General features: G+C 35.8%; 6 protein-coding genes across 23 annotated transcripts in view; 1 reads left to right on the top strand and 5 right to left on the bottom strand.

The window, feature by feature from the left end:
• The window catches only part of LOC117571339 (potassium voltage-gated channel subfamily KQT member 1), a 59,771-nt gene extending 58,862 nt beyond the window's left edge, over positions 1-909 (top strand). For 11 of the 12 annotated variants that reach the window (XM_034253438.2, XM_052005658.1, XM_034253433.2 and 8 more), the window contains one exon: positions 39-245. In XM_034253438.2, the coding sequence (XP_034109329.1) occupies positions 39-125 (87 nt within the window). In that variant the 3' untranslated portion in view covers positions 126-245. Of the gene's footprint in view, positions 1-38 lie in introns of all 12 variants that reach the window. The other variant, XM_034253445.2, reaches the window with a different exon arrangement.
• LOC117571338 (zinc finger protein 616) lies at positions 336-5,238 on the bottom strand. The gene is made up of 11 exons (XM_034253431.2): positions 4,335-5,238; positions 4,141-4,281; positions 3,819-4,080; positions 3,438-3,590; positions 3,237-3,380; positions 3,043-3,178; positions 2,451-2,612; positions 2,100-2,393; positions 1,859-2,039; positions 1,567-1,799; positions 336-1,507 (listed from the first exon to the last, which is right to left on the bottom strand). The coding sequence occupies exons 1-11, from the start codon at positions 5,167-5,169 to the stop codon at positions 932-934; spliced, it is 3,117 nt and encodes a 1,038-aa protein (XP_034109322.1). The 5' UTR covers positions 5,170-5,238; the 3' UTR covers positions 336-931.
• A 485-nt stretch (positions 5,239-5,723) lies between these two features.
• Positions 5,724-7,208, bottom strand: LOC127565600 (odorant receptor 46a-like). Of its 2 annotated transcripts, XM_052004896.1 has the most exons (3): positions 6,723-7,208; positions 6,096-6,602; positions 5,724-6,034 (listed from the first exon to the last, which is right to left on the bottom strand). In XM_052004896.1, exons 1-3 carry the CDS (start codon positions 7,206-7,208, stop codon positions 5,981-5,983), a joined length of 1,047 nt encoding a protein of 348 aa, XP_051860856.1. In that variant the 3' UTR covers positions 5,724-5,980. The 2 variants fall into 2 exon arrangements, with proteins under 2 accessions (XP_051860856.1, XP_051860855.1); XM_052004895.1 differs by having other exon boundaries at positions 5,726-6,034; positions 6,096-7,208.
• Positions 7,209-7,231: 23 nt separating this feature from the next.
• On the bottom strand, positions 7,232-10,028 carry LOC117566479 (odorant receptor 46a). Its single transcript, XM_052004904.1, has 5 exons — positions 9,743-10,028; positions 8,707-9,291; positions 7,603-7,691; positions 7,372-7,546; positions 7,232-7,321 (listed from the first exon to the last, which is right to left on the bottom strand). Exons 1-5 carry the CDS (start codon positions 9,998-10,000, stop codon positions 7,232-7,234), a joined length of 1,197 nt encoding a protein of 398 aa, XP_051860864.1. The 5' UTR covers positions 10,001-10,028.
• On the bottom strand, positions 9,785-12,533 carry LOC117566480 (uncharacterized). Of its 5 annotated transcripts, none has more exons than XM_052004898.1 (4): positions 12,367-12,533; positions 11,922-12,308; positions 11,250-11,869; positions 9,785-9,863 (listed from the first exon to the last, which is right to left on the bottom strand). In XM_052004898.1, exons 1-3 carry the CDS (start codon positions 12,416-12,418, stop codon positions 11,259-11,261), a joined length of 1,050 nt encoding a protein of 349 aa, XP_051860858.1. In that variant the 5' UTR covers positions 12,419-12,533; the 3' UTR covers positions 9,785-9,863; positions 11,250-11,258. The 5 variants fall into 5 exon arrangements, with proteins under 5 accessions (XP_051860858.1, XP_051860857.1, XP_051860860.1 ...); XM_052004897.1 differs by lacking the exon at positions 9,785-9,863 and adding an exon at positions 10,032-10,118; XM_052004899.1 differs by lacking the exon at positions 9,785-9,863 and adding an exon at positions 10,080-10,106.
• An 87-nt stretch (positions 12,534-12,620) lies between these two features.
• LOC117571341 (upstream-binding protein 1) lies at positions 12,621-27,363 on the bottom strand. Of its 2 annotated transcripts, XM_034253446.2 has the most exons (13): positions 26,712-27,363; positions 25,155-25,266; positions 24,837-25,040; positions 20,839-20,911; positions 20,403-20,770; positions 20,237-20,330; positions 19,483-19,627; positions 18,303-18,911; positions 18,055-18,233; positions 14,999-15,200; positions 14,813-14,928; positions 14,678-14,752; positions 12,621-13,938 (listed from the first exon to the last, which is right to left on the bottom strand). In XM_034253446.2, exons 1-13 carry the CDS (start codon positions 27,051-27,053, stop codon positions 13,527-13,529), a joined length of 2,931 nt encoding a protein of 976 aa, XP_034109337.1. In that variant the 5' UTR covers positions 27,054-27,363; the 3' UTR covers positions 12,621-13,526. The 2 variants fall into 2 exon arrangements, with proteins under 2 accessions (XP_034109337.1, XP_051860854.1); XM_052004894.1 differs by lacking the exons at positions 18,055-18,233; positions 18,303-18,911; positions 19,483-19,627; ... (4 more) ...; positions 25,155-25,266; positions 26,712-27,363 and adding an exon at positions 15,260-15,275.
• Between the last annotated feature and the right edge of the window lie 55 nt (positions 27,364-27,418).

Raw genomic sequence — 27,418 nt, 5'->3', positions numbered from 1 at the left:
TTTATAAATTTATGAAAAACAATTTCAATTAATTGCAGGTAAGCTCCGCACTCAATCTTCAAAGTTTGAATGACCAAACAACAACGCTTAATAAATCAAATTTGCTTCCGCCAGATTCTGGTTAGTTAAAATGCAATTGAAGTTAGTCGATATGTAATATCTATTATATTAATAATAATAATAATTATTATGATAGCTACAATAATAATATCTGTAAGACGAGCGTGCACTCATCATCGAGTGCAAACTCTGCTGTACCAAGTTATAGTTATATCATAAATCCATGAGACATTCGATAAAACTTTTTTGATTTCACTGCACTTTTTCATCGAACGTTTTAATGACCAAAAGAAACTGCAAAATGCATAATTGCTTAAATAAATCAAATCAAAATTGCTGCCGTAATAAAACATACTAGTGTAATATGTACATATTGAATAGAGCAAGACTTGCAGATACCCTGTAACAGGCTTTAGCTAATACAAGAAAAATACGAAACATTTCAATTGCTTGCAAACAAATTAAATTCTTTTTTAGCTAATAATTTAGCTCAACTATGTGAGGGTTGATATATAAGGGTGGATGATACACCCAACATTTGGTAGCATTAGCTTTTATAGTTGGATAGAAGGACAACGTCACTATCAAATTGCAAATGTAAATAAAATGAATGGCAAAAGTGAAAAAAGACAAAACTAAAATGGATGCAGAGACAGTTGACGCATTGTGAAAGTGATAGGAATGAAATTAACTTATTTAAAAGTAATATTTAAATTTTGAATTAATACAAATGAAATCAAAAATATGACATGGCATTTGGGAGCATGTGTGTCCATTTACCGACATGAGTTTTGTGTTCAATTTATGGGTAGCAACTACTTAAATCAAATCGGAAATAAAGAAACAGCTAAATAAACTGCTTTAGCAAAATTTAACATTGTCTTTTCCTTCGCTTTGGCGGCAAGATGTTGGCTTTGCTCTCCTGCAACTCCTCGAAAATCTCCGAGTCTGTAGCGTTCTTCTGATCCTCCTTCGATTCGGCATTTATAAATTCGATCAGCGTGTCGTTACTGAGACGAACGCAACGCTTCTTTTCCAATGGAGAAGATGCTGTCGTCCTCTGTCGCTTCGATTTTCTTATTGATTGCTGCTCTTGCTCTTCCTGCTGCTCTTCCTCCTCTGGCTCCAGATCCACGGCCTCGTCGTCAACATCTTCAGTCACACTAATGCTGCTGTTGTGCACCTTGCGCACATGGACCGTCAACTGTGCCGATGTGTTGAAGGCTCTGTTGCAGCCGCCTTCGAGGAAATCGCGACATGTGAATTTAGTGGAATGCACTCGCAAAATGTGGTTGGTTAAGCCCTGTTGACGGCCGAAGCGTTTAGTACACTGCTTGCACTCGAATGCAAAGCGTCTGTAATGCTGCCCCAGCACATGAACTGCCAATGATTTCTTACTCCTTGTGATGAAGCTGCATTTCTCGCAGCTATACGATTGATTATGCAGCTGCAAAGAAGTTAATGCTGTTTAGTTCTTTCAACTTTTCAAAGAGGCCTTCAACTCACTCGCTTGTGGGCTTCCATTTCGCTCTTGTGATAGAAACCCTTTTGGCAAACGCTGCAAGCATAACGCTTGTTATCCGAATGCACTACATTCATATGTGTGTCAAAGTTGCGACGATTCTTTACAACTTTGAAGCACAACGAACACTCCACGGGTTCATGCCAGTAAGCATGATGTTTCTTCAACGCCTCGTCATCTTTATAAGAAGCTTTGCACAGCTTGCAAGCAACATTGTCTACAAAGCAAATTAAATATTAAACTGTGAACTTTTGGAACTAACTTTTAACAACTCACTGTTGTTGTGACTCCGTGCCACATGCACCGAGAGTGACATTTTGGAGCGACACTGCTTCTGACAGAATTGACAGATCCATTCATCGGCCTTCGGCTTGGCATCCAGCTTCTCGGCCAGATCGTGAGTGCGGCGCTTGTGTGTATACAATGAATTCCAACTGATGTACGACTCAGTGCAATCCTGCAAGCAACAACAATATATATAACTTTATTGAACTATAAAAAACAACTACTAGTCTACCTCATAGTCGCACATAAAGTACAGGCAAATCTCTAACTTGCGATGTGCCACATCCGCGCGCTGCAATTGATAGGTGCGCATGTGATGCCGATACAATTTCATGTCGTTAAACTCCTTGCCACACGGCTGACAACAGAAGACACCATCCTTGTGCAGCCCCGAATCACGATGAGCACGCAAATCCGACTTTGTCTTATAGTAAGTAGAGCAGTATTCACAGATGTAGGCATCTCTTAGGAGTTCCACATAGATATCGACACCAAAGCAAACCGAATCCTCATTCTCGACATGAGCCTGAAAGCAAGCCATTCTTAGCAATGCAAACATAATAAAATAGTTATCTTTACTTACCGTCATCTTGTCATTGCTCTCACTGAGTAAACCGCAATTGTTGCACACATGCACCTCACGTTCGATAATCAGATGCTTCTTCATGTGTACGTTGTAACTGGCTTCTGTGGCAAATTCGCGATTGCACATCTCACAACTGATGACAGTGCCATGGGTGATGCGCTGCAGCGAAGCAAGAAAAGCACGAATAAGTTATGTAAAATAATGGAACTATGGGTAATTCTTAACTATAATAGACCCACTATTCTATTTCATCACTTAGATTGGAAAGTTAAATATAATTTGATATTAATATATATTCTATATTGTTATACAAATTTTAATAGAATTGAGAGAAAATGTATAAAGAAGATTAAAGTTTACACGTCTGCTTTCCAAATTATAAGAATAATAATTAACAACAAACATTCAGAATTGCTTAGGTGTTTAGACGGACAGACGGATTGAGAAAATTTGCAGTAGATACATAATAGTATAGCAAGGCTAGCGATAAGCTATTCATCGCGAAAAAAATATATATAAGGTGCTGAAGAAGTACCGGAAAGTCTATGCTTACAAGTTAAATAAAAACAGTTTAATAACTATATATTACCATGTGTCCATTGAGACGACCGCGTGTGTCAAAGCTAGCGTTGCACTCGCTGCAGGTGTATGTGTTGGTGGTGACATTCGTATGGGATTTGTTGTGATCTGCAAAGATGGCAGCATCACGGAAAGTGCGATCACAGCTGCAAGGGAAGAAACGTTTATAACTTGACAACTAGTGAACTTGTCGAACTTGCTTACAGATCGCAAAAGAGCGAACCCTCCGGTTCGTGAGAGTAGTGCAAGTGCTGGAAGAGCTCATCAATGTTGTTGTCCGCATAATCGCACACAAAGCAGGCGCGTGGTCGATGTCGCTCCAAATGAAATTGATTGTGAAAGTTGAATCTGCAAAGGTATTAACAATAAGTAAGGTTTTTTAAAAAAAATGATGCGACAAATTACCGTTTCCAGGAGGGAAACTCCAGGCCGCACATTTCGCAATACAAGCGAATGCCACGACGCTTCTTGATCACATGGGCGCAAGAGTGTTTGTTGTACTGCAATATATTCGAGAAAGTCAGGTTGCACTCCGGACAGCTGCCATAAATCGGTATTCTAAAAGAAATTCATTCATATCGATTAATCCAAAAGTAACATAGTAAATTCTACTATATCTGTATTTTATAATAAGTCCATTCTTCAGGATTACTTAATTTTGAATTGTAATGAAGTATTAAGTGGAAGATTTATTAAGCTGATGCTTGACGGATTTTACGATAATATTCGATGCAATAGAATGGAGTAAAAAAGTCTAATGGTACTGTAATTAGTTCAGTTACTTACTCTGCTACTGGAGCATGCATCAGAACCAAGTGCATGGCCAGGAATTTGCGTCCACGCAGCTGCTTGTCGCAGCCTCCAGTGGGACACTTGAACTGCTGCCCAGACATCTGATGACACTTAAGCATATGACTCAAAAGAGTTTCAAATTTGCCGCACTTCAGCGAGCAATGCTGACAGACGGTGGCCCAGTCAAAGGACAAGGTCTCAAAGCAGGTCTTCACTACAGTCGATAGGTATTCATACAGATCTCCAACGTCGTCGGCTGCAATGGTAAATCAATTTTAATGAATTATACTTAATCTTAATATCTAATTCTACGCACATTCTCTAATTAAGACAAAGTTGAAGGGTTCAACTTTGTGAGTTTCATTCTCGCTTTCGCTTTCGTTTTGGGATTGCGTTGTATCATGTGAGGAGCGCTTCTCTGTCTTCAATTGCGGCACATCCAAATCCGAGGAGTCACCTACAGATATGATATTAATTAACTGAATCATGTAAGTGGCCATTTAGGCTTACCCTCCAGCAAAAACTCCAGCTCGTCAACGTCTGGGTTGTCCGGTTCCTTGAGGGACTGCTCCTCTTCTTGCACATTTTCCTCCAACTGTTTCTGCTCCTCGTTATCGATGTTTTCCGACTGCTGCACTGCTTCTGCTATCTCAATGAGTTTTTCTTTGGCCACCATCTTTTCCTCTCCGAATATGTCACGTAGCAGTGCGCCTATCTGCTCCTGTTCCCCTGAATCAGCTTCTTTAGAGTTGCCTCGCTTACCCACTGGTTTCTCTACACTGGCTTTCGATTTGGGCTTGATCTCTATACGTTTTGGTGTCACAGTCAATGTTTTGCCTTTGCTAATGCGTACAGCGACGGACTCCTCTGCATGTGGAGGGGTTGCAGCTGCAGGCGCAGCAACCGGAGCCGGAGCAGGCTTTGGCTTGACCGGCAATTTAGCGATTTCCTTTTTGGGCTCAATTTTTGCTTTAGCCGCCGGTGACGCCTGTTTTTTTGTAGGCTTCGCTTCAGCCTTGGCGGGAGTTGTCGATGATGTCTCGCTCGCAGTCTTGGTGTCATTTTTACCGAGTGGCCTATCCTTCTTGGCAGCATTTGCCGCATCCTGTTCTCTTTGCAGTTCGTCGATGTCAAAGAATCGAATTAGCGTATTCACACACTCTAGGCACAACAACTGCTGTTTTTTTGGATCGGGCTTGACACTTAATTGAAAATACTTGGCCAGTAAATTTGGCAATTCGATGTCAATGCCGACATCGTCGAAGATCTCATGAAATGTCTGTTTTGAATCGTGCACTCTGCAATGCAGGCAGCTAGGGCTGCTTTCTGAATTTTCTTTCGACATTTTAACTTTTAACACGAAGCACGAACGCTAAAGCGAAAACGAGCGTCAGCTGAACGATATGATATGTTTAGTGTTGTAAAATGCGCACTCGACTTATCGATAAGTAGAATCTGATATTTTTAACATTTGTAGTATAACCACAAAAATATACTAAAAATTACAGCACAAATTATTTAACTGTTTCATATTTAAAAATTTGTTTAAATGAACAATAAAAATAATAGCAATTTGCATTCTTTATTAAACAAATCAAATGTCATTTCTAACAATTTAATTAAATATTGTCCACATTAATATACAGCAAATGTATGAAAATGAGCATAAACATATGTAATCTTTGAATCCATACCTCTCATTTGCATAAAATAAATGTACAAAGACAATAGAATATTTATTTTACTTTATTATTGTAAGATAAAAGTAATTTTAAAAAAAAATAATTAAATAGGAAATTTGGGTATATGAATAAATTTAAATTTAATTTAATTTAATAAATTTAGTTTGAAAAAAACTTGCGTGGAATTATCCGAAGGAATTTAAACTTATTTTTTAAGTTTGTTTTCGAGTATTAATTGCATTCACTAACCATATTATATTAGTATAATGATTGCAACGTTTAAACATTTTACACGAACAACGAACATGAGCTGGACGCTATGATATGTGCAGTGTTATTTATTTGCGTCATTTATTACAAATCATTGAAAATGTGCCTAAAATAGTCATATACTAAAACCGATAAGTAATCGTTATCCGATAAGCAGTGCTGCCAACGCGTGCGAAAGTTTCAAAAATTTTTAAGCCGCCACATTTAACTGTTGACCCTTTTGAGCAATGCAAAGTAACTGTACGAGCAGTTCACAATCTGAAAAGTAAATTAAATATGTTAATAATTAAATCAAACCAAAATCAACTGCAAATCATACAGATGAAAATGTAGGCAAACTAAAGCTCTGCGTATGATTTATGGTGCGCACCCAAAGCGGATCATCGAAGCGCAGCATCATCAGTAAACACATCTTGCGATTGTCCTTGTTCCAAGTGGTCCACTCTGAATTGTAGAGAGCATGACCTAAAAGCGAGCTCTGATAAGTGACCTCGTTGGCCGCATAGCAAACAATGAAGATTTGCAGCAGCATTGCAAACTGATACGTTACAATCTTCATGATGAAAGCCGTTTCGCCCGCGTGCGTAGACATTTCATAGAAGTTCGAAACGAGCACCAGAATGGTACAAAACAATTGCACCGAACCGGGGATTTTAATGAAACCATCCACCATATCCCTAAGTCGCTCAATGCGCGCATAATAAACGCAACACTCCCGCAATTCCCTCGCTATGCGATGATCATCCAAAGGCGTCAAAGCAGCACCCAAATTCTCTAGCCGCATCGATAGCATCACCAACTGTGCGCGCAAAAAATTCAGCAAAGCCTGTGACATGGAATCGAAGGCAATGTTCAGCCAGCAAGTAGGCAGCAATGACAACAGATGATACATGTAGAGAGAGTAATAACAACACGAATTGGCCAGATCACAAGGTTCGTACATCACCAGCGGCAAGGCGCTGCTGTCCACAAACCATTGCATCACCAGTAGCAATGCGGCTGCCAGAATCGACATGGCACCATAGTAATTGCGCATATTGACGGCCATCTGGGCGGCAGCCTTGAATGCCAACGTTTCCTCCGCAGTTTTTGGCCTATAGACGCTGGAATGCATCTCATCCAGCAAGTGGGCATGTTCCCGACGCCTCAGTCGTATGCTAAGCAACTTGACCATGCAGGACATTTCGGTGGCAAACATGAAGAACACTTGCATTATCACTGTCAGCTGATCGATGTTGGCCAACACGTGTATTGCGAAAAAGAGCAGCATGACCGACACAATGCCCAAGAAGATCAAATAGCGCAGAAGATGCAACATCTGCTGCCGCTTTGTAGCATCTAGACGCAGTTGCCACAATCCCAAAATCTCAAAATATCGCACCTGATACTTGTAGAAACTTTCGGTAATCTCTCGGTGCTCTGCGCGGTTCATCTTTGGTTTGTACAGTTCAACAACTATTCAATGATAAAGCCTCTAACTTGGCTGCTTTTATAGGCGCAACTTATGCAAGGACAACGCAGGATAATGAGCTCTAATGAGGCGCCCTTATTATGGGCAAATTAAGTGCAGTACAGTGCAAAAAAAATCAACTCACCGAACTGAACAGCGCCAAGTCGAAGGCGTGACTCGCATTAAAGGTCCTTATGCGTATTGCGGTGTCCAGGCGTTGCATAAACATCAGCATTAGGCGTCGATTGGAGCGCGACCAGTGCACCCAATTGCTCTTGTACAGCTCATGGGGCAGCTCAGTGCTACGCTGCACAATCTCACTGCCAATTGTAGATAGATCAAGTACATAAAAACGAGTTTATTCCTATAAACTTACCCGGCAAAGTAGCAGAGTATGAAAACCTGAATCAGCATGCAGCTTTGGTAGATGAAAAACTTGAGAAAAACCAACTTGTCATCGGATAACTGCAATGAAATAAATGTACACTTAATTATATCTATGTATATAGATTAATTTTTTATATGGAATTAATTTATTTAGAATTAGGTAAATTTCAAAATTAGAATTTAACTTGTATTTAATTTTTATATGGAATTAATTTATTTAGAATTAGGTAAATTTCATAATTAGAATTGAAATTGTATTAGCACAGAACATAACGGTTAAGTCTACGATTTAATTTAGTACATGTATAATGCAAGGTAAATAAAGTCTATTTACAATATTTCTTTATATTTCAAATTTTAAAGATTAGATTGTAATAAAATTATAAAAAAGAATAGTGATAAGCAATTTGTTTCTACCTTTTCTACTTGTATATTGTTATTAGCTTATTGTATGTATACTATATGCAGCTACGAACTTTGAAATAGCAGTGAGACAGAAACAAATCTACATAATGACATTGTTTGTATATTCCATTTTGTAAGTTGATCGCTGCACATTGTTTTTGTAAAATAGAATATAGCAAACACTCCTTTAAATTTGTTCTATTTTTCTGTAGTTTTCGTATTTTTACACGTGCACAAAGTTTTGGATGCACACTAAAATAGCAGTTGTTTATTTTCTTCCAAGTAAATATGTATTTTTTGTTTAATGTTCGGATTAATGAAAATAAGTTGCATATTTTTCCAAAGACTTTTAAAAGCCACGAAAATGTAATGATTAAATTAAAGATTGCCTTAATCGTTTACAAAAGATGGCTTTCAAGGCTATAAATTACGATATTATTTCAGAAATACATATATGAGAAGTAAATGTGACAAACATTTTTTTACCAAAAGAAGCTATACTTTTGAGAATACAAAATATTTTCGGATATGGGAATATATATTATAACAATCTCAATATAAATAAAATAACAAATTGATGCTAATTTTGGCAACGCAAATTCATGGGTTTCAAGCTGAATTTATTAGGCTCCTAACTAAATAGTTTCTTCGCTGATTAAATAAATCTTAGACAACACTCTTAACTCACCAAGGACATGGCATAGAAGTTGGCTGTCAGCACCAGAACGGAACAGAATATCTGCGATGATATGGGCTTGTAGATGAGTGTCTCGATATTGGCAGACAGCTCCACAACTCTCATGTAATGCTCGATGCAATGCTTGAGCTGATCTCGCAGCTGCAACTCAACAATCTCGTCACAATCGTATCCCAATCTTTGGAGTCGCAATGCCAATATATCCAATTGGCACTTGATGAATATGAACATGGAGCAGCAGAGCGAATCAAAGCTTATGTTCACGAAGCAGGACAACGATAAGGCGACACATTGATACCAATACATGAATATGTAGCCAAAAGTGCCGCGTTCTGCGCTAAATGGATGATAAGTTGCCAACGGCAATTGCGTATTATCGATGGCATACTGAGTGATGAGAAGCATGGTCAAAGCCGTCACTGAAATGATGCCATAATACTTATAGAGAGCATAGCTGAGTTGTCGGGCTGCCACAAAGATCAGCTCCTCCTCGGCATCCTCGGGTCGAAAGTGTGCGGCATGAAGGTCCTGAAAGAGTTGCAATAAAGCCACGTTGTTCACCTTGACGGAATAAACCTGAAACATATATAGAAAATAATACTTGGTTAACCTAATATAGCTTTAAGTTTTTTCATTCATATTCCATTCTTCATTGGTGTAAAATTCTGGGTTAAAATGCTGCGCGAATCGATGATAAATATGTCGTAAGTAAAATGATTAACATGTCATACAACTGAATCTGTTAATTAAATAATAAAATTATTAATAAATAGTAAAAAAAAAAACTATAAACTATAATGTAACATTTGTTTGATCTTAAATTAATATTTTCGGTCTTTTCTTTTTTATCTCTTATTAATAAGAACTTGGGTCGAATATCAAGATGTCTTTTCAAACATTAAAATTTTCATGTTCTTGAAGCACATTTTAGACCGAAATTCTTAGTACTAAGACTTGATATTAAAACTACTAAATTTTTATTTAACCTATTTTTTTCAGTGAAGGGATCACTTGCTAGGTAGCTCACCTTGTGTGTGTAGGCCATGCAAGTGGCCAGCACAAAAAATCCCTTAACGATCTCATTCATGTTGCCAATATTAATGACAATGTGCAGCATCAATATCAGATTGAATAGCATTATCCAGAAACTGAAAACGTGCCAGAAATGTATGCTATGCATTAGACGTTGACATCTCGTCTCCTGCGGCCATATCGAGTAAAAGTTCAAAATCCTTTTTTGTCCTTTATAAAAAACTTGCACTTCGCTATCGAAATTCAGCGTCATTACGTTAGAGTTTCTTAGTTACGACTGATGCAGGTCTTGAGGTGCCCAAGGGCTTTTAAAGCGCATTGCGTAAATGATTAAAAAGTCGTTAAGCGTTTTAATTGATCTGAAATTCGCACTAATCGATGGTCACATATTAAATGTAAATCTTAGCTATCAAAATATTCAATTTGTGTAAATTTGGTTTATGCGGTAACAACTTGTTAGTTATCCCTGTTTAAAATTCGATTTATTTACTTTACTTTAAGTAATGATAATTCTAGAATTGAATTACTATTGTAACTTGATTTTGATTTTGCGTTGTACTATCCTTTTAAACCTTGCAATTATGTTACAAGAATAGTGCAATCAAATTTAAAGTTATACAATATTTATATTTTGGAGTTATTGGTTGTGATTAGATAATACAAAGCCTTCGGTAAATTTCATTATTTTTTCGATATATTATTTTGGTGTATTATTAGAATATTTTTTCATTGAAAATTGGTATTGGGTAGCATCCGTTTTGTAAGAGTTAGATTTATTAAACTAACTAATAATTCAGGTTGTTTCTAGAATCGAACAACTAGTTTTTTAATTTTTCCTTATAATTTGTTTTAATACCGATCTTTTCGAACTATTCAAATTTTTGGTTAGATAGATTTACTCGTCCTTAATATATTTTATTTTTCCGTTAAAATTAGTTATATGTATATGAAAATTTGTAATTTTCAATTAAAAAGTGTAATATCCGTTTCTTAGAGTTTAATACAGCTAACTAATACGACTTTAAGTAATGTTAATTCTAGAATTGAATGTCTAGCATTACAAGCTTTAGTGGTAATTTCCTTTCCTAAAAATTGTATAATTATAGTACAGTAAAATTTTAGATTAGATAAGCTAGGATTTTGGTCGTCCTGAATATATTATATTTCAGCTAAAATTCATTTTATGATTATGAAAAATTTTAATTTTGAATTTCAAAATGTAATACTCGTTTCCTGTTATAAATATTACAAAATAAATAAACGTGATTGCGGAAACTGGGTCGACTATTTTTCCCAGTGTTTGCAAGCTAATCGATTGCCTAATGCGCCTGTGAACGTTAAATAAAAATACTAAATTATGCAAAGAACAATTTAAGTAATGGAGGCGGCCAATTAAATCGCAAAAACAAAAAAACACAAATTCAACAAATTTGCGACACGCAATAAATGTGAATTATTTATGATTATCAATTTTATTGATAAAGAAAAATACTGTTACTCACTGGTTTGATTTAATATGGAAATTTTTCTGGATTGCAGCAAAATATATATCCGTTCTTTGAGTCTTGCGATAAGTAGAATGGACAAGAGACAGCCTGACAAAAAGCAGGCACACTTGGCGGATTTTTTTGGAAGACGCTGTTGAAGGAAAGAAATACATAGATTCTCTTGCCACTTGCGACATCTCTGACCACTTTATAGATCCATTGTGGAACTGGCAACTTTGAGTTATACAAATAAACTGGGCGATCGTAGCCATTCACATCGGCTAAGTTTAACACATCGATGCCACCAGTTTTGATATGAAATGGAGATGATCTGGGGATTTGACTGCGCACCCAACGCTCAATCTTCTCCCAGTTGCCATCGTTGATGGATTTACATTGTGGCACAAAGTTGATGTAGCGAAAGGTGCTCGACATTTGATCGACAAATAGAAAATCCGCTGAGGCAACCAAATGACCACGATTGATGATCAAATCATAAGGACTGCGCCAGTAATCTTGCTTATCGCCAAGGATGGAACAGAAGACACTGTAAATATTTCTCTTTATATAAGATGTGCCTTCGGCTGGTGTCACAATCTCATCGGTGGTGACGTCCACAAATGGACGCCGCGGAACTGCATAAAAAACGAATCAGAACAGCATATAGAATCATCTACTCACTCTCACAATAGGACTTGTAATAGACATCGCTTTCGGCGTACAAAACGCGTCCGTTCCTAGCATCGTAGCAGGATCGAAAGAGTTCCAAGTGTGCTCCATTAATCTGATGGCCAATCGAATACATTTGCCCGGCACATTCATTGTCACGCACAGGTTTCGCATTTGCCACCATTGGTTTGGAGCACCGCATGGGAAACGGTGTTGTAAATTGGCCATTATCCTGACATTGATACTCAATCACATCTCCGCCATGGCAAAACATGTGAAGCGTCAATCCGCTGGGTACAGTTTCTGTGCGCAGCAATTGATAAGCTCCTGCTTCATCACGATATGTAAATATACGATTTGTGCCCTCAACCATATTCGAATAAATTTGACAATCCCCTTTAATGCCTGCATTTGATTAAAAATTATTCTTTATCTAATTTTATTGCATTTCAATGGCTTTTACTTAGTGCGAAAGTCAGCAAAACAATAAATTGTATTAAGAAAAAAATCTTCATAGTTATTTTAGACTTGTTAATTTTGAACAGAAGGTTGCCGAAAACAGAAAAAAATTGTACAACAAAAATTGATTAAGCTCCCAGGGGGAAAACCCAAATTGAGCTAGAGTTGCTAATGAACGATTACGTTGAATTTTGTAATCGTTATCGACAGCTCTGGTTTCGATTTTTCTTTTTCAAATAAAAACACAGTATCGGTGGATTTTTCTTTTTTTGACAGTCCACTCTTGGATAACACTTTATTGCTTCTATCACATACAATAGACAAGCTGGATAAGTAAAAACAGTAGATGTTGTTTGGTTGTTAGCTGAACTCTCATCCGACATTCGTTGTTGTTGTTCGATTTATCGTGGTACTGTACTTTGAATGTGGTAATCATAATTTCTTTTTGTTGGTTTGTATTTTCTTTTGTTGTGTAGTTTATATTATAAACATATTCTAAATTTATATATATTTTTTTTAGGTTTTTAATATTTTTTTTGTTTTTTTTCGTGGTATTTTCTTTAATTTTTTCTACTTCAAATGTTTTGCAACTGTTTCATACGGATATCGTGTTGCGGTGTTTATGTGATAATATATATGTTGAAACAAATATATAAACGTTATTTACGTAGGTGCATGATGTTAGAAAATAAAATAATAAGAACTTAAATACATAAAACATACAGTATTAGATACGAAAAAAAAGAAATTAAGAACAGAATGCTATGCAAAAAAAATGGAATGGAAATGGGAGATAATGGATGAAAATAGCAAATAAACAAACGGGGAGAAACTGATAAAAGAAAATAAAAGCATTTCCAATATCGAAATCATATTATTTAAGGGGAGAGAAGGTGATCTTTGTTCTGTTATAACTTGCTCAAAATTGCTGCGCGAAATCTCCTACAAATTGAAACTTACATAGAAAATGATATCATATATGATCTATGATATCTGATGTGTAATTGTAATACGTGTGTGTTATTCGTAAAATATTGAATAGTTAGTTTAGTGATTAAATGCTAAAAACTATACTTTTCATTTGATTTCTGTTTTCATTCATTCATATTCTCTAGGCCAACTTTAACAAAGGCAATTCTACAACTAAACATATTTGTTGTTTGTTCAATTATTATCCTGCTTATTGATCAATTTCAATACAACTTTGCCCGCCTGCACATCCAATGCATAGAGGCTGCCATCCTTGATCTCATTGTTAAGCACCTCATCGGTGACACTGACATGAACGCCGGACGGTCCCGAAATGTACACACAACTCTTGTTCACCTCATTGAAGATGTTCGACCCGCTGCCGGAGAACTTTGAATGCATGCCCCAATTGTTGTAGAGCGCAGCGGCTGCCACGCCTCCATTCTCCATACCTCCAGCGGAGCCGCCCTTGGCCATGAACTCGTAGAAACCAGGTAACTTGTAAAGCTTCTGTTGCAGCTCCTTGGCCGTGTTCGAGAGCAAATAGATGGCATTGAAGCTGCAGCCATCCATGCTGGCATAGAGAGTCAGACGTGGTGCAATTGTTCTGCAAACAAGAGAGGAAAAGTTTATTAATTGAGAAAGCAATGGTCATTTAGAAGAAGGTTTCAATAATCAGAATCGCACTCGAATTTATGTAACATAAATAAAACTTGATCTGAATAAAGCAGCTGGAAGTATGACTAACAAATGTTTAGGAAAAGTTAATTAGCTTGTGAAAAGGAAAACAATCGTTTAGAAGAAGGTTTCAATAATCAGAATCGCACTCAATCTGTGCAGCATAAACAAAAATTGATCTAGATGAAACTGTTGGAAGTATTTCTAACAAATTTTAAAGAAAAGTTAATAAGTTTGTCAAAAGAAAAATAATTGATATAGCAAAAGTTATTTAGAAGGTCTTAATAATCAGAATCGCACTCAATTAGTATTTCTAACAAATTTTTAGGAAAAGTTAGGAGAAGTTAATTATTTGATGAAAGGAAAGCAATTGAGAACAACATTCGTTAAGAATCGCACTCAATCTGTGCAGCATAAACAAAAATTTATCTGCATAAGCAGGTGGAAGTTTTTTTTTATCAAATTTGAAGTCTTAAACTTTTATAGTCTACGAGATCGTGAACAAACGAAGGAACATTTCCATATCGTTTCATATTATAAAAACTTGTTAAAGAATAGACAAGCAAGTGCGTTGAAAGTTGCTATATAACTTAAACAGCTTTTCCCAAAGTTTGCATAAACTTAATGCGTGAAAAAGTTTCTTTTTCTACTATATTCCAGTCACTTACTTAGCGCGCAGAATATTATACATGCGTATGCCATCGGCTAGTCCACATATTTGTATCAGATCCTCCTTGGACATGCTGCAAAAAGGTAGAGAGCATAAGCTTTTTGTTGGAGAAATCAAGAAAAAGCTCACTTACCGCAAAATATCGGCGCCCGAGAAGTGGGCAAAAGTGGTGAGATAGGCCGTCAGACGATGTTGGGTCAGCCATTGTGTCACTTGTGCTGGCATCGATTCCGGCATTATGTTCTGATTCTATATAGCAAAGACCGAATCCAATTAGTGAATTTACTCTGTGTGTGTGTGTGTGTGTTTGTCTACATACGTAATCATCCATATCCGCTGGCACATGCTGCGGCGATACCATGTTTGTGGCATCCATTAGTTTCAATGTTGGCGAATTTGTTGATGTCACTGAATTGATTGCAATTGGACTGCTGCTGGTCGCCGGTGATGCGCTGCTCGCAAATGGCAGCATTCCATCGTATTTTGGTATATGAACCGGCGAATTTGGCCACAATTTCATACTGTAAATAAAAAGAAGAGTTAAGTGAAATATTTTACAAATTGAAATCATTTTTATTACAAATTCGTTGCAATATTGTGTGATAGTATTTGTTGTGGCAACGACAGGCGTGATCCTTCAGATACAAGCGCATGTTCACGAATGCTCTAAAGGCCAACACCCAGCCAGCAATTGGAAGATCGTTTTTGAATTAATCACCTTGACGAGTCTTCTTCGAGTCGTTGAAATGATTAAAAAAAGATTCCTTTTATGAGCGACTAGAAAATGAATCGAAAATGACTCGAAAATGACTCGAAAATGATGTTAATGATGTTCATATACGATTTATAAAATAGCAAAAACAAAATTGTAAAGCAGTCGAAAATTGGTCATCCAGATGATTGAAATGAGATTATTTGTTGCTTTGCATTAACATTCGGTGAGAGAACTTGGAGCTTAGTCGCGCGCTCTCCTTTGGTTTTCTGTTCTCTGCCTTATCTTGTTGATATTTTTCAAACGGCACTTTTCACCAAATTTGAAGGGGTTGCTGCAATGTTCTGCATTTCTAAACTCAGTTTTAGTAACTTTGTGAGCTCAGTGAGATTAGGTAAAGTGAGAAGAATATGTCGGCCAAAAAATATTAGAAAAAAATATTATGGTTGGAAAGGCACCAGCACAAAGCCAAGCGCTGAAAAGTGCTACCTTATAACAATAATTACAAGTAAGAAAATATTTCTATTATTGGTGAACGAAATTAATACTTTTCTCCTCCTAGATATTTGCCACCTAAAATACAATTGTACGGATAAGGACATGAACATGGTTTTTCAAAAATTTTTCGTTCATGCCAAAGACCTTGTTAATAAAAGAAAGCGTGTGAATTAGTTTAGTTGCTATTGATATTATTTGTTAAATTTGAATTATTGTTACTACTACATTCTATATTGTATATATAAATATAATATTGTAAAAAATACAAGAACAAAATATTATTGAATATTTCACGTATTTTTGATTCTTACATGACTCGAAAATGATTCGTTTATTGCTCGAAATATGACTTGCAAACGAGTGAATTTCGATTAAAATATGACTCGAAAAAGACTCGCGTCTTGCGAGGAAAATGAGTCGAAAACGACTCTTCCTGAGGAGTCGAATACGACTCTTCTGGAAGTGTCGCGGCTAGGGTTCCATTTTCTCCCGAACAGAGTATCTTTTTCGATCAGAAAACGAGCGCATTTATGCTTATTTTAATCTTCTAGGAGAGTCGAAAATGACTCAAATTCGATCAGAAATCTCATAAAATGCTGGCTGGGCAAAATCAAGTCAACAAGATATAGATACACACACTCTCACACACACACTCACACACTTTTGCGCTCATTTTACTCTCTTGCCACGCTCTCGCCTCTCTCTGGCTCTGGCTTTTTATGGCTTATATGGCATAAGCTTGTCATTTGATCCATCCATTGTTGTGGTTGATTAAACCTTATATAAATCTGTTCAGTCAGCCATTGGTAATTTTTATTGTTATCTGACCTTCAGCCAAACAATTTGCAGACGCTACAAAATCATTCAAAATTCGATTAGCTATGAATACAGGTAATTCAGCTTTTACATTTGCTTCATATGGTTTCCAATTTTGGATTTCCAATAATAAATTCAATTTCTTTTAATATGTATTCGATAAAACCCACCCCTTCGAAACTCTTAAATTATGCTAATTATTTGATCAAAGAATTTTTCGCAAGTAAATCATTAATTCAAGCAATACACGACTAACAGTTACCCTGTTTTTTTCCACTAATTCATATTATTTATGACTCATAATTTGTTGATTTTATAAAGCTACCAACTAATATAATATTTATTTCCTTCTTTGATCATAAAAGAATTTAGATATTTATACAAATTATTGACTTAAAATAAACGTAAAATAAAAATTTATTTTTCTTAACTATTTATCAGTATCTATTATAAATAACTTAGGTATTATTCATGTACAGCAGAATAACAAGTTCAATGACGAACTATAAAAAGTTTGTTTCTAATATAAATAAATACTATATATATAAATACTTTTAAAGCCCCTCATTTAAATGCACAGACAGGGTAGTAAAAACCGGTTAAAAGCCGTACTAAAAATAACTACGAATTTGTCTTGTTTTTATTGATTTTGCAGCGCAAAAAATAAAAACGAGACCGGTTCGAGAGCTAAACAAATTACAGAAAGAAAACTCATCTCTCTCTCTCTCTCTCTCTCTCTCTCTCTCTCTCTCTCTCTCTCTCTCTCTCTCTCTCTCTCTCTCTCTCTCTCTCTTCAAAAGCAATAAGAGAACCGACAAGCAAAGATCCTGAATCTCAGTGAGAGTAAACAAAGAAATTTCCGGTCTATTTGCGCTCTCTTTTTCAACGCATCAATCGATTTGCGAATGAAAGAAAAACAAATAAAGCCAAGTGATTTCATTTTGATTTGTTTGATTTCCATAACATTTCGGGAGAATTCCATTAACATAGTTCGAGTGCTCATTGAATTAAGTAAACAATACTAATACTATATATTATATGTTTGTTGAAATGGGGAATAGAAATGGGCAGTCTAAAGGCATTACGTATACAAGGGGGAGTGCACTTGAACTCGCCTTGTGTTATGCAAAGAGTTGAAGCTACAATTTGCCTTGTAATTTACTATTTAGCTGAGAAACGTGTCCCAAGCGGTTCCCTAAATACTTGAATATAAGCATATATATAACAAACGTCAGGAAAAATGCGCAAAATAATTTGAAGCAATTGCTGGATTGGATTTGGATTGATTGTGACGCGCATCGAACAACAGAATGATTGTAATTAATTAAAGACAATTGATCGATACTCACTATTCGGGACTGTAGCAGCCGGTTGTTGTGGTCGCTGGCGTTACCAGATCCAATGATATATCATTCATGATGGTGCACTCGTAGCTGGGCTGGAATTTCTCCTGCTCGGCCTGTGGACGCTTTTGGATCTTTTCGCGATCTTGCTTATGCTTGCGATCGGCGCCCTTTAGCTTGAATACCTGTTGATCGAAATGGTTTTGAATGAATATTCGAGGAGTGGAAGTGTGGAAGATTGGAAGGCGACTCACCTTAATCTGACAGGCAGCTGCATGCACCGCCTGTTTGCCGTTGAGTGCGGCAAGTGCGGCAATGTTGCCGCTACTGCCACCGCCGCCATTGCCACCAATTCCCGCCGCACGATTGTCGGGTGTGCCGGGTGAAGTGATTGTTAAGTTGTTAGTGTTGTTGTTGTTGTTGCTAGTTGTTGTACTGCCATTGTTGTTGTTGCTGCTGCTGTTGCTATTGCTGCTGGTGCTGCTGCTGCTGCTCGAGCTGCTGCTGCTGTTGTTGTTGTTATTGTTGTTGCCACCGCTGCTTGCCGTCGAATTTTCTATATAAGTTTCAATCTGTAGTCGAAATGGAACACCCTTTTCGCCACCGTGCTTCTTTGGTGTAAATTCAGTTGATATGCAATTGACCTTGATGTAAACACCGACCTCCTTCAATGGATCCCAGAAGATCTCCACCGTATTCAATGAATTCGAGCTCAATGGCTGCGACACATGACACAAGCCGTATGAGAGCGGAACATCCACTTCAATGATGCGATCGCCAGGACGTGATTGTTGCCATTGTTGCATCTGCTCACGTTCCATGAACTGCAATCGACGCTCATGGAAACAGATTTTGATAACGCTCTGCAAAACAGAATCACACACAAAGTACAAAGTTCAGTTTACAATTTACACATTCAGCTTACTTCAAGATACTTTTTCAAACATTGTCAACTGTGGATGCGCATGCCTCAAGTTGTTTTGCGTACAAATTAAGTTTAATTGGGGCATATTAAAATCAATTAACATCCACACACACTCATAACTTTAATATTTCAATATGCCACATAACTGCCCTCAGTCGCTGTCTCAGTCGCAGTCGCAGTCGCTTCCTGCGTCTCCGTCTGCGTTGACTGCGCTGCTGTCATCGCACAATCATCATACTATATGCCTATCTAGCACGACTGCTGCACGTATGTATAGTCAACGAGTCTTAATAGAAACAACCATAACAATAACTCAGTCAATTTACACAAATTTTTCTCTTGCAATTTTTCGCAAATTAGTTTGAACTCAACACATGACTGAGAAAGCAACGAGGAAAGGCATTTAAATCTTGTCGCGACAGTTATGATTTATACTTTTGTACAGATTATCATTTTGAATTTTGCTCCTTCTTGCTTACAGCACAAAGCGCACTCGACATTTCACTCACCTTCAAAATCTTATCACGATAGAACGATAAATCTCCAATTTTCTTCAATTTGATCTCATAGCTTTGACCCTGATTCAGATAGGTCAAAGTCTCCTCATTGTTCTTTGTTGCAATCGAGGTGGCTGCTGCCAAAATGTACTGGAATCTATAGCAAAGGAGGAGACAAAAGTTCAGTTTAATATAGTATATAATAAGTAAAACTTTGCAGATATAATTCGTATAAATAAATAATTAAGACAATTCGGAATTTCGGTAAAAAACTTTCTTAAGAAAAAGTGCTCAAAATATTTCAATTCAATTCTTATTATACTTCATTCCTAGTATATCGTATTAAAAGTAGTATTATTTTTCACTTCACTAAAAAGGATAAATAAAATATGCAATACTTATTCGATGCAATTATTCAAGATATAATGATCAAATTCAAAAACTAAACAAATATGTAGAAAATCTTTAGTTTTGAAGATCTAAATTAAATATAAATCCTTTCATTGAGGAAACTAAAACAAACAGAATTTGGTAATCACTTAATACTATGTTATGTATTAGGAAGTAAAGCCAAATTTTCCCTTTGTTTCAACTTAAATTATAACATTTACGATAATATTTCTATTTTCCTTAAGAGATTAGACACACAATTTGCCTTACTCAAAGTACTATTTATCTCCACTTATTCCCCTATTTCCCATTCTTCTATAACAAGTCAATATTTTGTCACTCTCTTAAATGATTTAGTTAGTCGAGCAACTCTTACTTGTTATCCTCTGCACGTGCGGCACCGCCCGATGAGGATGGCTCTATCTTGGCCTCCTCGACAACGCTCAGCTGCTGCTGCAATCCCGAGCGTGCTGCAATTGAATCAATTGAAATACATTCCATTCGTTGAAGATGCAAATGTATCTCGTCATCTTTTTACTTACACGCCTGTGCATAGGCCTCAATGCCAGCTGCCGATTTGCCTTTCTCGGCGCCATTTCCATTGGCATTGCAATTCAGTTCAAAGTCCGTTGCGGCTGGCGAACCCTGCGGCGAGCCACAGCCACAAATATTGACCGAGTTCAACTCATGTTTGCCCGTTGCCCCCGTTGCTGTGTCCTGAGCACGCTGCGGAGAATGATTGGCATCGCCCAATGGCGATTTGTCGATCTTGCCAATGCTTACCACAGCAGCAGCAGCAGCAGCAGCGGAATTGCCAGTGCTTTGATCCTTGGGACTTGGCTTGAGCTGCTCCGTTTGCGGCTCCTGTTTGAGAGCCGTCAGGCTCGGGGAGAACGATAAAAAGTTCTCACTGCAACGATAATAACGATATTAATAACCTGTTTTTTTTTTGCTTTGTTGATATTTCACAGCACTCACTTGTTCAAATATGAGTTGCTATTAAACTCTGCGTTCAAATCGAAGCCTATGTCGTCGCTCCAGCTGCTGCGACCTGTAAAACAACAACAACAAAACAAATTGTCGATTACATTTTTGAAATCAATAAACATTTATACTAAAACTTGAGACTGTCAAGTCAAGTCTATTATAATATTTGTATACCCTCTATGCCTTTTAACCCTTTAAAAGGTAATATACATAATAGCTGTGTGGCTGCTGGAAATGTATGTAACTGGCAGAAGGAAACATCTCAAAACTCCTAAAGAAAGAAAAAAATAGCTTTGTAGAGCAAATAACGCCCACTGCAATCAGGTCTTATTTGCTTCAATTGATAATGTGGTACATTTATACTTTATGGCTTATTTTGAATATACCCTTCGGTATTTTGCGTACTTTAGTAATATTATATTTTGAATACACACAAAATCCATATACCAAAGATAGCACTTGGAATATCTTATTATATTTTTAATATATTTTTGGATATTTTTTAGAATACGTTCGTACTGAAAATAAGTAACGGGTATCTCACAGTAAATTTTCGGTATTTTTTCTAATGTGGTGTATTCTTTAAATTTAGTGCAATATCGATATACCAAATATAGCCTTTGGTATATTTTGTACTTTATGGTATATTTGAATTTAGTAAATATCAATATACCAACTATAGGCTTCGGTATATATAAGTATCTTTGCGGTATATTTTTAAAATATGGTTTCATTGAAAACGGGTAACGGGTGTCTCACAGTCGAGGGTACTCGACTTAAGCTTTCTTACTTGTTTACAATGAACTTGTGTCAGAACTATGGCCTATTATGTAGCGCCAAGATAAGGCAAATCTAAGTTAAATATTCCACGAATAATAATAGAAATTTTATATAATTCCATTTGCGTTTCAGAAACCAAACTTATTCAATTAATTAAAAATCTTTGCGGTTTAAAAAATAACAAAAATAACAACACACAGAAATAACTAAATATATAGAAATAATTATAATATCATATCGAATGATTATTACTAATACGCCCCTATAGCCGTAGGATATTTATTTTTCTTGTTTTTTGTAATATTCTCAGCATACAAAATACAACTTAATTAAAGCGAATGAGTAATGATCTGTTGAGTAATTAACAAAGATACATCTGCCTGTAATAACTATTCGTAATTCTTAGATCTGAATGCATGCATAGCATATATCAAACGAAAATTGAATTGAAAATTTTAAATTTATGGCAATTAATTCAGACATATCGCGAGCCTGAATGACGCAAATGATGATGATTAAATATTTTTGACTGAAGCACGCTTCATTCAGATACAATCAGTAGTTACTGTTTTTATACCCTATAAAGAGGGTGGGAGTGGGCATGTTGAACTTAGATAAGAAATTTTGCATAGATAGAATAGATATTCAAGAAATACATGCTAAAAACAATACTTTACTCCTTTATGAATGAAGCTTAAATTCAATCTACTTAATAAAGCATATTTACAATTCTTTTAGGTACTATAAAAATAGCATATGCGAAAGCATTTTCCAAGCAATAAAAATTACATTTTCCAACACAGGGTGCGCGATTTAGTCAACCTATTTGCACTTTAGAAAGTTGGAGGACTGTTCACACGGCTTGCTAATTTGTCAACAATAAAAGAGGAAATTGTTTCAAGTAATTGCTCAAATGTCAATCGATACAATTTCAAGAGCATAACCCCGACAGTAGATATAATGCCAAATTGAGGATAGGCTTGCCTCGATTTGAATTTCGAGCTAATGTTATATAAAGTATAGAAAGAGAATAATGTTTTTCCACTTGTATGCCTCAATTTTAAGGCCCAATTATTATTTGCTGTTAAAAAAAATTAATTGAATAGTTGTGACTAATTGTTGCTAAAAAAGTACATAAAACAAAAACTAATTAAACAATCGGACAATTGGTTGCAAACAATTTTCGTGTGTTTCGAGTGTTTCGTTTCGTTTTCAGTGGGTTTTAAGTAAAAACGAAATTGCTTTAATTGCGGGTTCTACAAAACGTCGACAATTTAGCGGTCTTATCTGCGGGCATTTGTCGTTGTTGATTTCATATTTGTTGATAAGCCATCATCACGAGCATTGCGATAGACCCCGACTCTGACTCTCTCTCTTTCTCTGTTTAACCCCCTCAATCGCTTACATCTCTCTCTCTCTCTTTCTCTCTTTACATGTTCAGCTTGTAAAGAGTTTAAATTATATGGCTAGACATTTAGTACATATTTTTGTATCAGCATTTGCTGAACTAAACTGTTGCAACTGTAATTAGGCCAATGACAAAACTCTGTTTGACCTTTGCGTGATTTCAACCCAATATTCAAGTATGTACTTGTACAGTCATGTATCCAAGCGTCGATCTTTCATCTTAACTTGAACTGTCTGGAAGGGGGCGTGTTTCGTTTTCGGCTGCATTGGAAAATTCCCAGAGCTTCTTTATACAATCATAAAAGCCATAAAAAGTGCCCATAAAAGCAGCTTGTTCTATTCTTACTCAGCTCTAATAATTAACACTGTGTCTTGCACATATGTGTTAACTTAATTACATGCCTCAAAGCTAAGCTAATAAATACAACAAGTTGGAAGAGCAAAGTTCGTTTTGAATCAAAACAAGAACTGCAAATGAATTGCAGTTGAAGAGAGTATACAAAAAATGTATAAATACAATTTTAGAGCAAATTTCATTCAAGCAAATTATATTTCCTCGTTTATTTCAAAGATATGATTTAAGCCAAAAAACAAAAAAAAAAGGTTTTGTACCTAACACATTTGTTGGCCGTATGACGACTATTTAATTAAAATTTAAATGTTGAATCACGAAATGCTCAATAAAAATCAATTTTATGAGCTGCACACTTGGATATCAATCAATTAGCAGATTCATTTTTGTTTTATGAAACAATTAGCACATTAAAATAAGATCAAGACTAGAGCAAAAACAAATCGGGTGCATTTCAACCCTGTAAAAGTAGACAGAACTACAATATTGAATATTGGACTCTACAAAACCTTAGCCAGATGCAGATACAGATACAAATCGAGTGATAGATACAGATACAGTGATAGATCCTCCCGCTAATTAAACGCGGCGTCAAATTACACATTGCGCAGACGCAAAATACCTAAAAACCGGTTATCAAATTGTTGTTAATTTACTTCTTTTTTTAACTAAACTATAGTATAAGTTCTCTCTCTCTCTCTCTCTTTCTCTCTTGGTCTGTGTCTCTTTGTGTCTCTCATTCTATTGACCATCATTTTGATGGCGTCAAAATACGCAACTGTCAGTCGAATTGTTTTCAATATGTTAAAAATACATTTCCCTTAGAATTGTTTATAATCATTACTTTCCATTCCATTCCATTTTTTGTTTCCTCTAGTTTATGTGAGTAGTTCATACATTGTTCTATGATTATTATTAAATATCATGCTTTGTAGTTTCGTTTAAGCAATTACTGGGAAGTATGAGAAGTTTGGTTTCTATGTAGATCAGAATTTGCTGTGATTACTCATATCTAATCTTAGCTTTTAAAGGTGTTTTTTGATTTATTGAATAAAAATGAACAGATTGGAAAAAGTTAGGAATTTGATTAGCCTAATTTCGAAGAAGATAATATAACCCTATTACATTATATACAAATGTCTTTTATATAAGTTTATAGAAAAACATTCAAAAAATATAAAAGAAATTCTTGAAAATGTCTATAACCAAAATATGGTAAACAATAGTAAACATTTTACTATTTACTATGAACAAAAAACATAAATTGTCTTCCAATTGGTAAACAATAAAAAATTACTTCGATTATGCTGAAACTCTTCAAACTGTCAGACAGATAAGATAAATTCTGAATTTGGCACAAAACTCTTAAAAACATTGTCATGCTTATTTTAAAGTCAACAAATTATTGAAAACAACATAAATGGAAATAGATTAAAGATAGTGTCGTTACCTGAATGCTTCTCTCTCTTGTGTTTATCCTTCTCGTGCTGTTGCACTTTATTGGGTAAGTCGCCAGATTGTGTTGTCGGCGAATTTTCACTTTGACCGATATCTAATGAGTCCCAATCCATTCGTCTTTTGCGTGAACCACTGTTGGAGTAAATTGTTCTAACGTCGATTATTTGGGGTCCTGGCGATTCCTTGGACTGTGCGTCTGCAGCAGAATAACGAACCGAATCAAAACGTAACAATTAGCCAATTGCATATTAGCTTTTGATGATGGGATTTCTTCTGGGTGAGTTTGGGTGAAACGAAATCTGTGCCTTACCTGTCCAAGATTCCTCAGAATTCGGTGGTGAGTCAACAAAGTTAATCACTTGCTCATAATCCGATCCAATATGCTGATGATGATAGCCGCTGATAAAATGACGATTTTGGACCTAGAACAGAAGCCACAATGCACATGAATTTCTGCACGAATATTCACGGAAAACGTAAGTCAACTAAAAACTACACAACATTTGAGACGATTGTCTGTGGAAAACTTTCCAAAACTGAACATTTTCGAAATATATAGAGCGCTCGTTCCTCAATCAAAAATGTCTACTCTGCCTCGACTACATTATCACTTTTGTCTACATTTAATAAAAATTGTGGTATAGGGGTCCGAAACCTTGCTGATAATACAGAAGCGCCAGACTAAGCGCACATTTGAGAGAATCGAGCCTATCAAGGCTCAGCTTTCTGGGTGAGAGTTAAGAAAATTCGAATCTGAATCGATTCATTGCATTTCGCTCGTCTATATTGTAGATTGAGATTTTTTATATTTTGTTTACGCCGCATGTGCGTTCATAATATTTCATTTCATTTTATTGGCTTCGGAGAAAGATAAGCTCCGGGAGAGAGTGTAAATAATAACCATACAAGAGGACGACCTGTCGCTGTTTCAAGATAGCCCTCAAAGCAAGAGAGAGTGAGAGCAATGAAAGCAGACAGTCTTAAGCTATTTATATAGTAAGTGGGAACAGAACACAAGTATGTTTAAAGAGTCTATCTAGAGTCTAGGAGTCTAGATATAGTTTGTAAGTAGTTTCTATCTAATGTCGATTTATTTACGTAACATTCTCATTTGACAACATTGTTCGCTTGTTTGTTTACCTGTCTGGGCCAGTCAATTTGTTGTACGATATCCTATTCTAATTTATTGTAAATACACAATTTATTTTCGTTCTAATTAAGCACTGAATCAAAATCATATAAACAATTAAAACTGGTGTGAAACTAGAACCCATTAAACCAATAAAACATTGCTAAATTGGCATGATTAATATTTCTAGGGGAAGCTAAAAATATATATATCAGTTATAGATAAAGAGTGCTATGATTAGAGTTCTATTTATATCTGAGATCAAGATAAAAATAAACATTAGATTAAAATTAAATTAAGTTTTTATTGCCGTATAAATTCAAAATGCAAAAGCGTAGAATATAAATTTAAGTCATTCAACTACCACAATTGTTATTCAAAAATACCTACATTAAAAATAAATTTTGTTCAAGAATAGTTTAAGCATTTTAAATTCACAGCCCTCTGAGGTAGAACCACATTTTTTAATATTCCGACCTATATTAAAAATATATTGCGCAAGGAAAACTTGGTGCAGTTAAAATTCACAACCCTCTGAGGTACTACCACATTTTTTTATTATTCCAACCTTTTTTAATAATATATTTTGCAAAGAAATTTACTACCGACTTTCTTATTTAAAAATATGTCAACCTACAATTAAAATACATTTCGCATGAAAAATGTGCTGCAATTAAAATCTACAACCCTCTCAGGTACTACCACACTTTTTAAAGATATCTACATCAAAGAACTTACCTGATTCAGATTTTCACCGTTGGTCTGGTGCGTATGTATGGTGTTGTTATTGTTGTTGGTGGTAGTTGAATTGTGGCTACTGTTATTATTATTTATACTATTATTATTATTTTGAAATTGATTATGGTTTCGACTCAAATTGTTGTTGAATTCCATTTGGTCAAAGTCGTTAAAGATGCTTAAATCGAATTTCGTTGAAGTGCGTTGTTGTGATGATTGTTGTTGTGATGTTAAATGTAGCTGCTGTTGTTGTTGTTGATGTTGTTGCAATGAATATTGTGGATCAAATATGCTTTGTAAATCCAAGAGGCCGGAATTTTGCGAAAGAAACGAAAGCGCCATTCGGTACGAAAACAATTTACGTTTTGAATTCGTTTTTTTTTTTCTTTTTCAGAGAATACAACACAAGAACCACAAACAATTCTTTATTTTTGAATACCGAAATTATTGAAACTGTCGATTTGCTGAGTTTTTCGGGCTGGTATCCCGACCACAATTCCCGTTACGTATACGCACCGGATCAAAAGAAACACGGGGCTTTAGGGTGTATCCTTCCAGTTTTCGCCTGCAATTTTGTCAAGTTCTTGCAGCTTCTTCCCCTTTAATAATTGTGATTTTTTTATTGGATTCTCCAATGTATGTTATTAACAATTAATGATTATAATGTGTATTATTCGAAGTAGAAAATAGTTAATGGGTTTTTTGTT

This window comes from Drosophila albomicans, chromosome 3 (genome assembly GCF_009650485.2).
Source record: "Drosophila albomicans strain 15112-1751.03 chromosome 3, ASM965048v2, whole genome shotgun sequence".
Classification (NCBI taxonomy): domain Eukaryota; kingdom Metazoa; phylum Arthropoda; class Insecta; order Diptera; family Drosophilidae; genus Drosophila; species Drosophila albomicans.
Note: the sequence above shows the minus strand (reverse complement) of the source record. Positions and strands in the feature narration are given on the sequence as shown.